Source organism: Rhinopithecus bieti, unplaced genomic scaffold (assembly GCF_001698545.2).
Source record: "Rhinopithecus bieti isolate Rb0 unplaced genomic scaffold, ASM169854v2 scaffold_55189, whole genome shotgun sequence".
NCBI lineage: Eukaryota > Metazoa > Chordata > Mammalia > Primates > Cercopithecidae > Rhinopithecus > Rhinopithecus bieti.
In genome coordinates this window covers 1,319,020-1,335,590 of record NW_016821812.1, presented here as the reverse complement: position 1 = coordinate 1,335,590, position 16,571 = coordinate 1,319,020, and the positions used below count along the sequence as shown (strand labels likewise).

Sequence of the window (16,571 nt, the reverse complement as noted above, 5' to 3'; positions counted from 1 at the left end):
AAAAAAAAAAAAAAAAAAAAAAAAGAAAGAAAAAAAAAATAGCTGTTTTGTTTTCCATGTTTAATTTGTTTCATAGTTTTTTTGTTTTTTGTTTTTTTGAGATAGTCTCACTCTATGGCCCAGGCTGGAGTGCAGTGGCTCAATCTCAGCTCACTGCATCCTCCACCTCCCGGGTCCAAGTGATTCGCCCGTCTTAGCCTCCCAAGTAGTTGGAATTACAGGCGTGTGCCACCATGCCTGGCTAATTTTTATATTTTTAATAGAGATGGGGATTGACCACGTTGGCCAGGCTGGTCTTGAACTCCCGACTTAGTGATCTGCCTGCGTTGGCCTCCCAAAGTGCTGGGATTACAGGCGTGAGCCACTAAACCCAGCCTACTTTTAAAAGTTTAAAATAGATAATTTTTATTGGCTGTGTGTTCCATGATTACCAGACCGTGTTTTTCTTTCTCTTGTAGAAGTCCTTTGTTCTCCAATGTTGCTGTCAACATTCAGCCATTTCTCCTTATTTCACATGGCGGCAAATATGTACGTTTTGTGGAGCTTCTCTTCCAGCATAGTGAACATTCTGGGTCAAGAGCAGTTCATGGCATTGTACCTATCTGCAGGTAATATGCTTTAATCTCAGGGCCTTTGAAAGTATAAGCACTCTAACCTATCTGCAGAAGGGACACAGGGAATGGTTACTGCCATATTCTACATGTAGTGAGTGCTGAGAACGTATTTGTTTTTCACAGTGTACGTAGAGAAGGGTGCCACAGATTGGTGGAGGTGTGCCTTTTCTGCTTCTCATTTTGCTGATTTCCTCTTACATATGAATTATGTGGGTATGCTTAATTTTAAGTTAGGATAAACAGGAGTTAAGTAAACATTAGTATAGAATTTAAGCACGTCATTTTTTAAATCTCATTGGGCCTTGATTTCTTTAGTTGAGGCCCACCATTTTATAGATAGTGGTTCCCAGTCTTCCCTGCTGCCTCAATCTCCTGGGTCTTTGTTAAATAACCTTAAGCAAGCTCATTTCCCCTGGTGTGTTCAGTTCACAGAAAGCTTTAAATCAGAGCTAGGCAATATGATTGTCAAGAATGAGCTTGTTCTGTCTTTCTTTGCAAGAATGTATGTTGGCACAGAACCACTTCCTAGCCATTGTCTTGAAGATGGTATTGTTTTCTTATTTCAGTTAGGAAATTCTCATGTGTGACAGGTCCCTAGATGCTGCTAACGTGACAGTTGGTCAGATTTTACTTACCTCTCTGTTTGTAAAATGTACTTACTTAATACAATATAAAAATTAATTTATAAAATCTCTACATTTAGAAACAGTATATCTGGCAGTTTTGCTGTGCTGTAGTGAAAAACACTGAGCTTGGAGATGGACCCAGGTTCAGATCCTATTTCTACTACCAGCTGTGATGTTGCAAAAATGACTAAACCTCATGATACTTACCTCCTCATGACAAGGGGTTAAAGAAAGCACTAAATAAAAGCATCTACCACAAGGCCCATACTAGATGCTTAATTAGTGTTCATCGAATACTTATGTGTATCTAGTCCTTCAAAAAAAGCTGAGCATTGTCTTTGGCTTGTAAGGTAAGTGTATAGTGCTTTCCCAAGCACTAGTTATGTTGTAGTTACCGTGGGTCTGTTTCAGATACATTAATTCCTGCTCCATAGGAAGTTTTTAAAAATGAGCCAAGTTGACTCAAATGACAGTGAAGCCAAAGAGACTTAAGGGATTATCCAGTCTGTTGTCCCACCCCAGATATTCTGATTTAGTGTGTCTGGAGTACAGCCCAGAGAATATACTCCTGAGAATGAGTCTTCATGTTACAGTTGAGGAAAATGGTAACTGAGAAGTAAAGTGAGTGACTCTCGCTCAGCAGATCATGCAGCAGGTCAGACTTTTCATCCCCTGTAAAGTCACTGAAATGATAGGCAGCATAAGTATTCATGCCTGTATCCTCACAGTGATCCAGACTGAAACCTGACACTGTTTATCTGTGTGGAAGTCAGAAATGAAAACCGTACACCTGTAATCCCAGCTACTCTGGAGGCTGGGGCATGAGAATAACTTGAACCTGGTAGGCAGAGGTTGCAGTGAGCCAAAATTGTACCACTGCACTTCAGCAGCCTGGGTGAAAGAGTGAGACTCTGTCTCAAAAAAAAAAAAATGCAAACCATTTTATACCTCACTTAAGTTATTGTAATGTGACGTGTTTCTTAGGTGTTATTTCCAATTTTGTCAGTTACGTGGGTAAAGTTGCCACAGGAAGATACGGACCATCACTCGGTGCAGTAAGTATTTCTATTTAATTTTTTAAAATTTAATTTTTAAGTTTACTTTGAAATAAGTTTAGAATTAGAAGAATGTTGTAAAATTGATAAGGGCTTCTCATATGTCCTTCACCCTACATGGAAACCAAGAAGTTAACATTGAAACAATACAGTTGACTAATTTTCAGTTATACATTCGTAAAGCTTTGTAAATTTCTGGCTGTGGCTTTTAACCGTTGGCTCTCTCTATATATATGTTTACCAGAATAGAGTATGTCTCAGAACAGTAAGTATGCAATCCTCATAAACCAAAGAGCCTAATCCAGTATTGGAAAATTCTAATTACAGGTTTGAATCTGGTGCTTTATCCTTCTATTTAGTCAATATTGGAGTGCCTGCTAGGTACTATGCCAGAGCCTGGGGATACAGCCAGTGAGCAAGATGATCACGATTATTTGTGATGGTTTTAGAAAGTGGGGAACAACAACAATGACAAAGGTTCCTGCCCTCAGAGCTCTTATATTCTGGATGCCTAAAACGTTTTTTCTTAGACTGGATGCAGCGGTTTACACCTGTAATCCCAGCACTTCGGGAGGCCAAGGCAGGAGGATGAGCCCCAGAATTCGAAACCAGCCTGGGTGACATACCAAGATCCTATCTATCTGTACAAAAAATTTTAAAAATTAACTGGGTGTGGTGGCTCATGCGTGTAGTCTCAGCTACACAGGAGGCTGAGGTATGATTGAGGCTGCAGTAAGCTATGATTGCACCACTGCTCTCCAGCCTGCGTGACAAAGCAAGACCGTGTCTCAAAAAAAAAAAAAAATTTTTTTTTAAGTGTTTTGAGGCCGAGTGCAGTGGCTCACACCTGTAATCCCAGCACTTTGGGAGGCTGAGGTGGGCAGCTCACTTAAGGTCAGGGGGTTCAAGACCAGCTTGGTCAACATGGTGAAACCCTGTCTCTACTAAAATACAAAAATTAGCCAGGTGTGGTTGCGCACACTTGTAATACTGGCTACTGGGAGGCTGAGGCAGGAGAATTACTTGAACTCATGGGGTGGAGGTTGCAGTGAGCTGAGATCACACTACTGCACTCCAGCCTGGGTGACAGAACAAGACCCTGTCTCAAAGAAAAGAAAAATTTTTTAAGTGTGTTTTGAGTTTAATGGCAGATCTCTAGGCACATGGAAATCTTTATGTAATATTTCTTTAAACTACACATTCAGTTTGTACATATTTAAATACTAATTCACTTAAATGCATTCACATAGGGGATTTCCTATTTAAAGGAACTCTAAAAGTTTCAATTTTAAAAGAATTCTTATGTAAAATAACCATTTCCTAATTTGTTTGTTCCCCAAATTTGTTTACGCTTAATTTTCCTAGTGAGGCCTGTATTCTGTCCTATGACTGACACGCTTTCTTAAGCCCCCTTTTTCCTTCGTGGAATGTTTATTTTCTTTATGAAATTTCACTCTGGGCCGGGCGCGGTGGCTCAAGCCTGTAATCCCAGCACTTTGGGAGGNAAAAGAGATCTCGCTCTGGTATAATTTATGTATTTCGAATCATATTCTCTATCTCCTTCAACAGCTAATGTAGGAAGCCAGTGAAGACCACTAGGATGACTCAAACTCAGAATTCGAATTTAGCTGGGGAAAAAGCATACACACATCTAATATACACTGAAAGGAATGAGGATTCTCTAGAGGACTATGGGGGCTCTGAGGGTGAAGAGACCTTTCTCATTAGCTGAAAGGACCTGCAAGGTCCTTTTGATGTGCTCTTGGACAACTCTTGTCCTCATCTTACAGATAAGAAACTGAAGTGCAAAATTAATGAAGTATGGCAGTAAGGTATTTGGAATTAGAATGGGGGTCAATCCTGGTTCTGCTACTTACCTGTGATTTCTAGGACATATTACTGAACTTCTCTGAACCTCAGTTTCCCCATATAAAAGGAGGATAACACCATCTATTTCTGATGTGCAAGGCAAGTTCGTTTAGAGTGCTTAGCACAGTAAGAAGCACATAGTAAAAAATGTGGACATGGTAGTTCCTGTTCAGTCATCAAAATCCTATAGAACCATGGCAGGATAAAATTATCCCCAAATATCTTAATGAATCTGTGATTAAAATTCAAGGAAATTAAATCACCAGGTATAATGGCATTTTTAATGAGAAATCTGGAAAAAAAAAAACTCAATTAACAAAGTTGTGTTGCTACAAAATGTAAAGTGTTAGTCCTCTTGGTTTAGTGAGATGTTATAAGATGAAGGGGATAGCCACGCACAGTGGCTTACACCTGTAGGCCCAACACTCTGAGAGTCAAGGCAGGAGGATCACTTGAGCCCAGGAAGTTTGAGACCAGCCTGGGCAACATAGTGAGATCCCATCTCTACAAAAAATTTCAAAATTAAGCTGGGCATGGTGGCATGCACCTGTAATCCTACCTACTCAGGAGGGGTGGGAGGGTGGGAGGAAGGCCTGAGCCCAGGAGGTTGAGGCTGCTGTGAGCCATGAACACACCGCTGTGCTCCAGCCTGGGCAATGTAGTGAGACCCTATCTCAAAACAAAAGAAAAAAAGTTGAATGGACTGTTCAAATATGTTTGTAAATTACTGTATTGGTACTATCCTGGGTAATTTTTAAACCATTCTGTAGAGACAGAGTCTCCCTATGTTGCCAAGGCTAATCTCAAGCTCCCGGGCTCAAGTGATCCTCCCACCTGGGCCTGCCAAAGTGTTGGGATTACTGGTGTGAGCCACTGCACCGAGCCAATTGTGTTTTCTTATTCAGGTTGAGATTTTTCTGGTTCCTGATATGATGAGTGATTTTTCAGTTGAAGCCTGATCATTTTGGATATCATGAGACTTTGGATCGTATTGAAATCTACTGTTTTAGTAGTCTTCTTCTGACACTGTTCTGATGGGGAGAGGGGATGCCGTGACTCATTACTGCTGGGTAGGAGTAGACATCCAGGTTGCTCACTCAGCTGCCTTTGCCTCCTGAGGGATAGGGGCTCTTGTCACTGCAGGGCAGGGATGGGAGCTCAGGGCATGCAGGCTACCTAGTGTCCTACCTCTGCTAATGTCACTTTGGCTAGGAGGAGCAAGGGTGCTTCTTTCCGCTGACACCGCCTGTTAGGCATATTGGGATGCCTTATTACAGTGTGGCAAGGGTGGAAGTCTAGGCTCTGCTCAGCCTTTGCGGGGCAGCCGTTTCTCTAAATATTATCTCCAAGGTCTCTGTTTTGCTAGGCTATCCTTTTTTGGTCCTTGACTAGAGAGAACATTTTGAGGGATGATCAGTATGAGGCCAAAAGAAAGCCCAGGGAACTCACCACCATAACATTGATTGAATCTCAGGCTTCCTAGCTGGTCTGCTTTCCTCTCTCTTCCTTTCAGAGTCGTCTTACATTTGTTTCACATGTAACACCCAGGGTCTTTAGCTCTGCTTAGCTTTTGTAAGCAGAGGGAGCAGATTCACTTAAATTATAATACCAAACAAAGTTAAAAAACATAAGTATGATAGAATTGAAGATTATGTAGATACAGAAAAATGTTTATGAGCGCAGGCGCAGTGGCTCACAACTGTAATCCCAGCAATTTGGTAGGCCGAGGTGGGTAGATCACTTGAGGCCAGGAGTTCGAAACCAGCCTGGCCAACATGGTGAAACCCCATCTCTACTAAAAATACAAAAATTAGCTGGGCTTGGTGGTGTGTACCTGTAGTCTCAACTACTCAGCAGGCTGAGGTGGGAGAATAACTTGAACCCGGGAGGCGGAGGTTGCAGTGAGGTCGTTCCACCTCACTCTAGTTTGGGTAGCAGCGAGACTCTGTCTCAAAAAAATATATCTATATTTATGAAATAAGTAAAAAAAATCAGATGTGTGTATTGATTACAAGTATATAACCAGTGTACCTAAAAATACTGATGGAGAACAAAAGACCTTCACCTCCTCCCATGGACCCACACCTCTTAGGTCTGGTTGGATCAGGGTTCATGACTCACTGTACTGAAACTATGTATGAATGTGAACGATTTCTGAGAAGATAAGGTTTCGTTTTCATTAAATTCTTCTTTCTGGCTAGAAAAAGTGAAAAAAATCTCTCTGCATGGGAGTAAGCCCAAACATTTGTCAAAAAACAAGTTGTGATTTATTCAGACGTATAAATACTTAAATTTATATAAAAGCCACATTGAGAAAATTCTAGAAGGATGATGGAACTGCTTCTTTATCTTTAATATGCAATAATTACAGTAAATTATAATCACAAAACCAGTGTTACATAGAATTGTACAGATAATGACAATTTTTTTTTAACAGATGGAGAATAATCATCTATGGAATGGTAATTTAGAAGAACTTCATAGAATTATTATTATTATTATTATTATTTTTTGAGACAGAGTTTTGTTCTTGTTGCNAAAAAAAAAAAAAAAAAAAAAAATAGTTTTTACACTCCCTGGACCTTATTTCCCCCTGAATCATGGTCTGGTAATTCTTCACTATCATGGTAATGATTCACTCTCCAATTCCTTCAAGAAGATGACTTTGTGTTTTGTCCAACTTTTCTAATTGTCTTCAGCAGGAGGTTTCTCCCAAATTATCAATTTCATTATCACTAGAAGTGAAAGTTTCTTATTCTCTTTAACTTAATAAGTGTAAGGTTATATTATGATGCAATTAGCATGGAGCTAGCCTATCCAGACACTAGTAGCAAACTTGTTTAATAATTAAATGTATATATCTATATGTGTGTATGTACATACTTTATTTTATTTTATTTTATTTTGAGACGGAGTCTCGCTCTGTCGCCCAGGCTGGAGTGCAGTGGCCGGATCTCAGCTCACTGCAAGCTCCGCCTCCCGGGTTTACACCATTCTCCTGCCTCAGCCTCCCGAGTAGCTGGGACTACAGGTGCCCGCCATCTCGCCCGGCTAGTTTTTTGTATTTTTTTTTTTAGTGGAGACGGGGTTTCACCGTGTTAGCCAGGATGGTCTAGATCTCCTGACCTCATGATCCGCCCATCTCGGCCTCCCAAAGTGCTGGGATTACAGGCTTGAGCCACCACGCCTGGCCGAGCCGGGGTTTCTTCATGTTGGTCAGGCTGGTCTTGAACTCCTGACCTCAGGTGACCCGCCCACCTCAGCCTCCCAAAGTGTTGGGATTACAGGCGTGAGCCACTGCGCCTGGCAGAACTTCATAGAATTTTAATGCTCTTTCATGTCAGCTAATCAAATTATATTTGCTTCATTTTGGGGAAAAATGTAATTTTGATTTGTTTTGGGGTTGTTTTTTTGAGACAGAGCCTCACTCTGTTGCCCAGGCTGGAGTACAGTGGCACAATCTTGGCTCACCTCAACCTCAGCCTCCCGAGTAGCTGGGATTACAGGCACACACCACCACGCCCAGCTAATTTTTGTATTTTTAGTAGAGACAGGGTTTCACCATGTTGGCTAGGCTGGTCTTGAACTCCTGACCTCAGGTGATCCACCTGCCTTGGCCCCCTAAAGTGCTGGGATTGCAGGCGTGAGACACTGTACCTGGCTACAATTGTAGACTCTTGCACAGAAGCCAGCTTGGTCAAAATTCAGGTCTTCTTGGGCTCTCCTTTTGAGGAGTGTCCATGCTGTCCTTCCATCTTGAAATTACCCTGACTTCTAAGATTGCAACCTGAGCTTGCTTCCTTGTTGAGGCCACTTGGCAGTTATATGAGGGACTGGGGACATCTGAGATCTCTGGGACTCATAATACTTTTCTTTAAAGTTTTAGTAATTCACCAAATGTAAGGTAATCTTGTATTGTGAAGCAACCTGTCACATAGAAGACATTAAGAAAACATTGATTAAGAGAGGTAGATACTATTTTCCAGAAGTAGGAACCTTGCTTTTTAATGATAGGGGCTTCTTTTAAAAGTTATTTTGCTCTTAGGTCTTTTTTTTTTTTTAAACATTCATAAATAATTAAAAACTTACGGAAAGCTGAAGGAAATAGTACAAGGGACTCCCATATAGCCTTTTTTGTTCATTTTGTTTTGAGATGGAGTCTCGCTCTTTCACCCACGCTGGAGTACAGTGGTACAATCTCGGCTCACTGCAACCTCTGCCTCTCGGGTTCAAGCAATTCTCAGGACTTAGTCTCCTAAGTAGCTGGGATTATAAGCACCTGCCACCGCACCTGGCTAATTTTTTTTTTTTTTTTTTTTTTTTTTTTTTTTTTTTTTTTTTTTTTTTTTTTTTTTTTTTTTGTATTTTTAGTAGAGATAGGGTTTTACCACATTGGTCAGGCTGGTCTCAAACTCCTGACCTCAGATAATCTGTCTGCCTCAGCCTTGTGCTCACCTAGAAATGTGCAGCATATAAACTTTCTAGAAAATGTGCTGCTCTTGAGACCTTGTAGCCATAAGCAGCTGCATGTTGCGTTTCCCATTCTCCCTGCTGTGTTACTTTGCAGTCTGGCGCCATCATGACGGTCCTTGCAGCTGTCTGCACTAAGATCCCAGAAGGGAGGCTTGCCATTATTTTCCTTCCGATGTTCACATTCACAGCAGGGAATGTAAGTATTTTTATGAAGTGCAGTTCTGGGGATAGTGGTGATGTTTTTATGTTGAGTGGGTTCTTGCCCTTAAGTTAGAAACGTCAGTGCTGGAGGAATCACAGTTGTGCCGCTTCTCTTGTTTCTTGCTGCCTTTCAGGCCCTGAAAGCCATTATCGCCATGGATACAGCAGGAATGATCCTGGGATGGAAATTTTTTGATCATGCAGCACATCTTGGGGGAGCTCTTTTTGGAATGTAAGTTTGAGTGTAATTGATTGCTAAACTGCTTCCTTGGGTCATGCCCTCCTCCTACCCCCAGTCCCCACGGCAGAGTGAAACATTGAGCTATGCAACAGAAGCAGAAGCAGGTGGGCTTGGGAGGGTCAGGAAACCTCAGCATGGCTTGCTTTGGGCTTCCCCAGCCCACCTGGCTTATTCGTAGAGACAGTCTGTGCCTTTACCCTACCCTTAACCTTAAGTTGCCCCAACTCCTGGCCTGTTATTCCCAGCCCCCTCTTAGAAGACTGTCGCCTGGCCCCCAGTCTGTGCTGTCATCTCCTTTTTCCCCTTCAGACTTTCCTGTCCTCCTCTCCCCTGCCTGGCATCCCACTCTGTTACCCCAACCTCTGTCTCACCAGTGCTGTGCAGACATGCTGAGTTGGCGGAGCCATTACTCTGCATGACTGGAGTAGAGGCCGGTGACTGCAAACCAGTGTGGACACTTGCTGAGCACCTGCTGTATGCAGGCACCAAGCTAGTTCCCTTATGTTACACTGTTACTACTCCCATTTTACTGATGGGAAACTGAGGATCAGACATTATCTTCCCCAGGCCAAACAGCTCTTCAATAGCAGAGCAGTAAACCCACCTCTATAAGCCCTTTCCACCCCCATCACACCATGTGGAATTGGTTGCTAAACTGCTTCCTTGGGTCACGGCAAATGGCATTGTGGCTACAAGACCACTTGTGCTTCAGACAATGGGGTTTTGGCTACACTAGTAGTTTAGCAACTCTATCATGGAAAACACGGTCAGGACTCTTGACAACCATCTGACTGTGGGAGACCCTTCTGCAGGAGTCTGTTGAGCTGGATCCCCTCAGGGCCTGTCTTGTCCTCATTAATGTTGCCTTTTGCCCATACTTGGTTTTTATTGTGTTCCGCGACAATGGAAAACTTAATTTTTTTACTGAAAAGAAAAATCTATTCTAAGTGAAGCAGTTTTTCCCAGTAGGTGGCAGGACTAAATGTGATTATGCCATTTATCATTTTAAGTGATTAGTGTGTAGTACATGCAAGGTCTAGCTCTAACAGCAGTGCAGTATAAATAGTAGAAACTGACCTGATATTACAGTATAAGAAACATGAAGGGGTTCTGTTTTATGAGCTCTAAATTTATCTGGATCCTTCCATGTATACTTCAAGGGTCTTCTCCCCAGTAGATTTTTATTCATCTGGACTATAATTAGATGGCCTTTTTCCATTCTGAAAATAATTGGATGAAATGCATTTTAAAGTCCAGGGTCTGAAAGGCGGAGAAATCCTTTCTCTTTACTGTTTCTAATTTAAACTCCTTTTCATTTACTGGATCTCAGTCATGTCCAGAATTCATCTTTTCTAAAAGCTTTAATCTAGATTTAGAAATCTAAAATATTTTTTTTTCGTTAAAGTGCGCTGATTTTGTTGGTGGTAAAGACTCCATTATTATCCACTTATACATTTCCCTGACTTTGCCTCTGACCAAACCTTATAGTATTCACATTGTACTGTTGCAATAGTAATAGCTAACATATTAATATGCTGAATATTTTCTGTGTGCCTAAGCTAAGGATTTAATTCTCTTAAAATCCTGTGAGGTATTTTATTTTACAGAAAAAGAAACTGCTTAAAGAAAGTAACTTATCCAGGTCACACAAGAATTGCAGAGCTGGAGTTTCAGATGAGCACTGGCTTGCGCTGCCGCTGCAGAAAAGAGTGCCCTAGAAATCAGTCATCTTGCATTTCCCTATTTTAGTTTAGCCAAATGAAAAATTCCATTTGGATTTATGAGTATAGTCAGACAGTATACCTGTGAGATTAAAGTATTTGACTCTTTGCTTGAAATAAGTAGGTTAAAAAGATTTGGGTGGCCGGGCACAGTGGCTCATGCCTGTAATCCCAGCACTTTGGGAGGCTGAGGCAAATAGATCACTTGAGGTCAGGTGTTCGAGACCAGCCTGACCAACATGGTGAAACCTCATCTCGTCTCTACTAAAAATACAAAAATTAGCCGGGCGTGATGGTGCTTGCCTGTAATCCCAGCTACTCGGAAGCTGAGGCAGGAGAATCACTTGAACCTGAGAGGCGGAGGTTACAGTGAGCCGAGATCACGCCACTGCACTCCATCCTGGGTAACAGGGCGAGACTCTGTCTAACAACAAAAAAGATTTTGGAAAACACTTTATTAATGAAGAGTTCCTGACAAAGTGATTTTTTGGGGAGAATTTTACAATTGCATTGGAATATTAGGGTGCTCCTTTTTCTCCTGTTCTAAATTCAGAGACTAAGCACAGAATTTTTATTACATGCTGATTAATGTGTATAATCAGATTTTAACTATATTTAGTGAATATTAATATTCAGGTACAAATTGAGTCCTTTATAATTAAACATATACATTCAAAACATTTTTTAAAATATTAAAACATTAAACTGCTATTCTGATCTGCTCTAAGTCAAACAGCATTTTTTCAGTCAGGTGTCTGGGAGCTAGATGCAAGATAACAAAATCTGGTCTCTGCCTCAGGAAACATGAAATCTGTTTGGGGAAGCCAGAGCAAAAATAAAGGTTTCAATAGCCAGCTCTCACTAACTGCCATTGGAAATCCACCCCACATCCTCCAGGAAGCCTTTCTACACCCCCAGTGCCCTCAGGAGCTTCTCGAGGCAGGCCCTTCCCAGAGCTCAGTGTGCTCCTCAGCTCACAGGAGATGCTCCCTACACGCTGCAGTAAAGTCCAGTGCTTGCAGCACAGGCCTCAGCAGCAGATTCGGGTTCTAGTCTCAGTCTGCTGATTCCTCATTGTGGAGCCTGAGCAGGCGAAGTTACTAAACTTCTCTGTGTGTCAGCCTCCCAGGCTCATTGCTTCAGGCCACAGTTAGCAGTGGGCTTTGTGAACAGGAGAGTGGGGATTGGAACTATGGATCTTAAAGTGGGGCAGAGTTTGGATGAGCTGTCCACCCTTCGTATAGCTAGGAGGAAGATGATGGAGGCATGTCAGCTGGGATAGCCATCCTGGGTCAGTGCTAGTTCTGACACTTCAGAATATCGAGTCAGTCTGACCTGCGAGTGAGCCTTGATTGACCGCTTAGAAACTATTAGCACCTTGGACAAGCTACTTTCTTTCAGACCTGGTTGCCTCATGTCTCCAATGGGAAAAGTGGTACTTAACTTGCAGATAGTGGTGAATCAAAAGTAGTATATGTGAAGTACTTACACATTGCAGAGCATTCAGCCATCGTCCCATCCTACTTCTGCCTTTTACATTTTCTAATGTGAAAGCTCAATCATTTCTCTAAGTGAGTCAGTTTTAATAGGCTACATAGTGAGTGGCATTCGATTTTTAAAATGTCACCTTTGTATCTATCACCATGCTGCTTACCATTTGTATGTCACACTGTTTGAATGTCAGACTTGGTTTGTTTTTCTTTTCTCCAGATGGTATGTTACTTATGGTCATGAACTGATTTGGAAGAACAGGGAGCCTCTAGTGAAAATCTGGCATGAAATAAGGACTAATGGCCCCAAAAAAGGAGGTGGCTCTAAGTAAAACTGGGGTTGGACAGTAGTGATGCATCTGGTCCATGACGCCTGAGAGCCCCAGGAGACACCGGCCCCAGAGTGACCACGGCTGCTATGCTCCCGCCTGGAAGATGCCAGCATCTGGCCTCCCAGTGTTTTCAGCTGTGTCCCCCAGTCTGTCTTTTTAGAAAGTGAATTATGATAAAGTTGTGAAATAAAGGTTTCTATCTAGTTTGTAAGCAGATGTGTGCGTTCTCTCTTTAAGGGGCGGACACGGCTCTGGCATATTGCTTTGGTCATTGCATTGACATCGTTTGAGTCAGGACCTGGGGAGAGTGCATGCTGAAAGGCCTGATCAGAACATGAAGGCGCTGGTGCCTGTCTGTGGACCCTCCAGCGCCTCTGCTTAGCCTTCACTCTTCCTTACCTACCCCTTCCCTGGGTTGGCTGCAAGTAAAAGTCAAGAGTATCCCCTCTCTGGCATGATCTGAAATAACAGCTGCAGTATTTTCTCAATTTTCCCAGGAAAGGTAGTGTTTTCTGGCAGTGAGTGGCACATACAAAAAGCTATTTTCAGGTTTTGCTTTCTAGGTTGAATTTGTAGAGAAATTAAGAGGTAGAAGGAAGTGATTTGGGTAAATTCAGACTTGAAGCTGAGCCGAATTTTATCTTCGGTTTGAAAGTATGTTCTAATTGAAGCGTCTTACTGAAATAGATAGTGGTGGTTGTCATCACAGCCTCACTATCGGGGAATTCATGTTACCCTCGTGATTGAGAATGACATCTAGGAAACGCATTTTGAGAGTTTGTTCTTCTTGAAGTGAGTTACAGGAGAATTTTTAGTCTTTTCATGGCCTCAAAATGTTATGCCAAGTCTTTCACCTTTGTCCTGGGAGGAGTGAAGGCCCTGATGTCAGCCTCATGCGGCCGATCTGACTCAGGTTGTGTGCCATGGGGTGATGGGAACGGCAGCTTTGGAAAAGGAGTGGGAGTGGTGCCCACCGCCAGGTAGGTGAGAACTGCATGGGAGCATGCACCCAGCACATAGAAATTGTCCAATATTTGGCAGTCCTTCATATCCTCCTTCCATCAGGCTGGATTTCTACTGTGATTGACAGTTATTCTTCGCAGGCACAGGATTCTGTTCTGAACTCGTATCACTTCTAGGGGAGAGAGTTATCTTAACCCAGCCATCATTTTGCCAGTGAAGAAACAGGGCACATGTGGTGTAGGGGCAGTGTCCAAGGCCACACTGCTTTGCTCTGACATCTGCTAACAACTCTGCGACACAGATGAGTTAAGATGCATTTTCCAGAGATGGGATAGGAGGCTGAGTTCATAGGGACATTCCCTCTAGAATCCAACATTAATTGACATCATGCTTTGGGCAGACCAGGCAAAGAGGCAATGAAGATGTTTCTCTGTCGCTGCTTTGTGACTGGGAAAAAGAACTCCCTGTAGCACCTCCTGGTCCATAAAACCCCTCGATGCTGGAGCCTCTGCGTGGCATGGGGAGGCCAGAGCCTGGCTGTGGCCAGAAGAGCCTTGCTATCCACAGCCCCCCCTCCTGATTGCCCACGAGGGTGCTTCATTTCTCTTCTTGGCTTCTCCGGGGACCTGTGATCGCTGCCTTCAAGGCCATGCACTCCCTGGCCCATGGGCCTCTTGGGCTGTGCTGCCGCCTACAGCATCTGAAGTGTGGGGCACCTAGGAACGTGTCGTGGCTGCCATCTCCCTCATTCCACACACTTCTTGAGTGGGTGCACTTCCCGTAGCCTCAGTTATCTGTTAGGATTCTGAGCTCCAGACCCACAGAATCTCTCTGTACTCTTAGTAAATGTGTCTACCGCAACACGTGCACGGTTCCAGGTGCTGGGACCACCCTCCACCCTGCACAGGCCCCTCAAATAGCACTCGGCTTAAGGAGTGACATGAGCGATAAGTGAAGTCTGAAACCCGGAGCCGTTCGAGATCTCCCTCTCTCGCCTCATATTTCTAGAATCCAGCCCCTCAGCGCTCCCAGTGCCTGTGCCTCCATGGTGGTCCTCACCTCTTAGTCCGTGGACTGTTGAGCGTGTTCGTCCATCTGGTCTCCAAAGCGTCCCTGTGCTTCTTCATATGCCTGCCAGAGTGCTAACAACACGTCTGTCATTCCTTTGTTGTCACCTGTGAAAAACTTTTATTTATTTGAAACAGGGTCTCTCTCTCATCCAGGCTGGAGTTCAGTGGTGCAATCAGCTCACTGTAGCCTTGAAGTCCTGGGCTCAAGCCTCAGCCTCCAAGTAGCTGGCACTACAGGCACAGGCCTGGCTAATTTTTACAAGTTTTTTGTAGAGACAGGGTCTCACTATGTTGCCCAAGCAGGTCTCAAACTCCTGGGTTCATACAGTCCTCCTGCCTCAGCCTCCCAAAGTGCTGGGATTCCAGGCATGAGCCATCCGCATCCAGCCATATGAAAAACAAAAATTCCTTAGTGTGGCTGCCAAGACCCTCCATGATCTGCTACCTCAGCTGAACCCTCCTCCCTGTGACCTACATTCCCACCTGACCCAACCACCCTCCCTCACAACAGGTGGCAAGTCCAGCCTTCCCCAACCCGCCTCCCTCTCATGCTGACCTGGCTTCATCAGTTCAATTACACTTACTTCCGTCCATCACTACCACACTACACCTCCTGAAGGCACGCAGAATTATTCCTAGCGCATAGTAAGTGCTCTTTGACTGTTGTTTGATCAATGAAGTAATAAAAAGAGAGCTGTTCTCTTTTCCTGCGAGACGGAGAATTTTAGTGCCAAGCGTCATCTGCCAGGCTGGCTAACCCAGGGCTGTGGCGCACAGTCCACAAAGGCAGTTCACTCTTATGCGGGCCTGTGTGTCATCTTCCACGGTCTCCCCCTACACGTGGCGCCTTGCCTGCTGCCTGCTGAGCCACGGCCTGGCCTGCTCAGCTGACCTGCTGCCACTTCAGGGCAGCCGTCATGTCACTTTGCTACAACTTCAAGCTAAGGCAGGCAATGTTTTGGGAGATGAATCTGTTTTCTGACTGGCCAGGGATGTACTGCAGTCTTCTCCCAGGCGCAGACTGGATACCTTCCAAGTACAATCTTGAAATGGAGCTCTGGGTAATTAATGCTGTCTCAGTAGTGTTATTAGTAATTAGTTTGCAGTGTATACCGAGAGCACGTTCAAATATTCAGAAAGGCTTTTGTGGGTGGTCAGGGAGTTGTTTGAGGCCGTGTCCTGCATTGAACAGACCTGCCTTTACGCTGGAGGATCCCTCAACAGCTCTGCCTGAACAGAGCCATGCAGGCGCACGAGGAAAGGAACTTGATAGCTTAGTGGCCAGTTCTGTGGCCCCTTTATCAAACTAAAGCCTTTGCAAATGGCCATGCTTTAAAATGAGGAATTTCAGAACCTAGGACAAGGTCGATTGGTGGCTAATGCCAATTCTAATGAAAAGTGGATTGGTTGTCACAAATGTAGACTAGCATTGTAAAGGCAAATAGGCGGCGACTCGCAGGCTGACTGAAACACGTGTTCTCCAGGAAGCAGGGCCCCGAGTCTCTCCTGATACCCTCATTGCTGCACCTGCCCCTGTGCTCGCGGAGTCCCTGAGGTGCAGCCTGGCACAAATGCAGCAGTTGCCGGGCGTCCCGAGGCCACGTGGAGACCCTCCCAGCTGGCGGACTGCGCCCGCCTGCGACCATCCGGCTCTCGGCCTCTGCGAAGCCGGGGCCATTTATAAGATGACACTGAGGGAACTTTGGATTCAATTCTGAGGCATTCTTCGAGATGGACACTTGTAAATGACTGTAGGCGGTTTCCGGTGACCCCTGGCGACGGTGCAGCCTTTCCCCCGTCCCCGCTCCCTCCAGCTCCAGCCGTGCGCAGCCGGCCCCGGCCAAGTGGGGCTGCCGCGAGTGCGCCCCTCCCGGGACGCCCACCCCGTGCCGGGGACGGCGCTGCGGCGGCGCGTC

At 44.2% G+C, this 16,571-nt stretch overlaps 1 protein-coding gene across 2 annotated transcripts in view; it reads left to right on the top strand.

Annotated features, from left to right (window-relative positions):
* The window catches only part of PARL (presenilin associated rhomboid like), a 56,529-nt gene extending 43,691 nt beyond the window's left edge, over nucleotides 1-12,838 (top strand). Inside the window, exons 6-10 of one of the 2 annotated variants that reach the window (XM_017860634.1) lie at nucleotides 459-608; nucleotides 2,225-2,295; nucleotides 8,732-8,833; nucleotides 8,973-9,070; nucleotides 12,511-12,836. In XM_017860634.1, the coding sequence (XP_017716123.1) occupies nucleotides 459-608; nucleotides 2,225-2,295; nucleotides 8,732-8,833; nucleotides 8,973-9,070; nucleotides 12,511-12,622 (533 nt within the window). In that variant the 3' untranslated portion in view covers nucleotides 12,623-12,836. Of the gene's footprint in view, nucleotides 1-458; nucleotides 609-2,224; nucleotides 2,296-8,731; nucleotides 8,834-8,972; nucleotides 9,071-12,510 lie in introns of both variants that reach the window. The other variant, XM_017860635.1, reaches the window with a different exon arrangement.
* The last annotated feature ends 3,733 nt before the right edge of the window (nucleotides 12,839-16,571 follow it).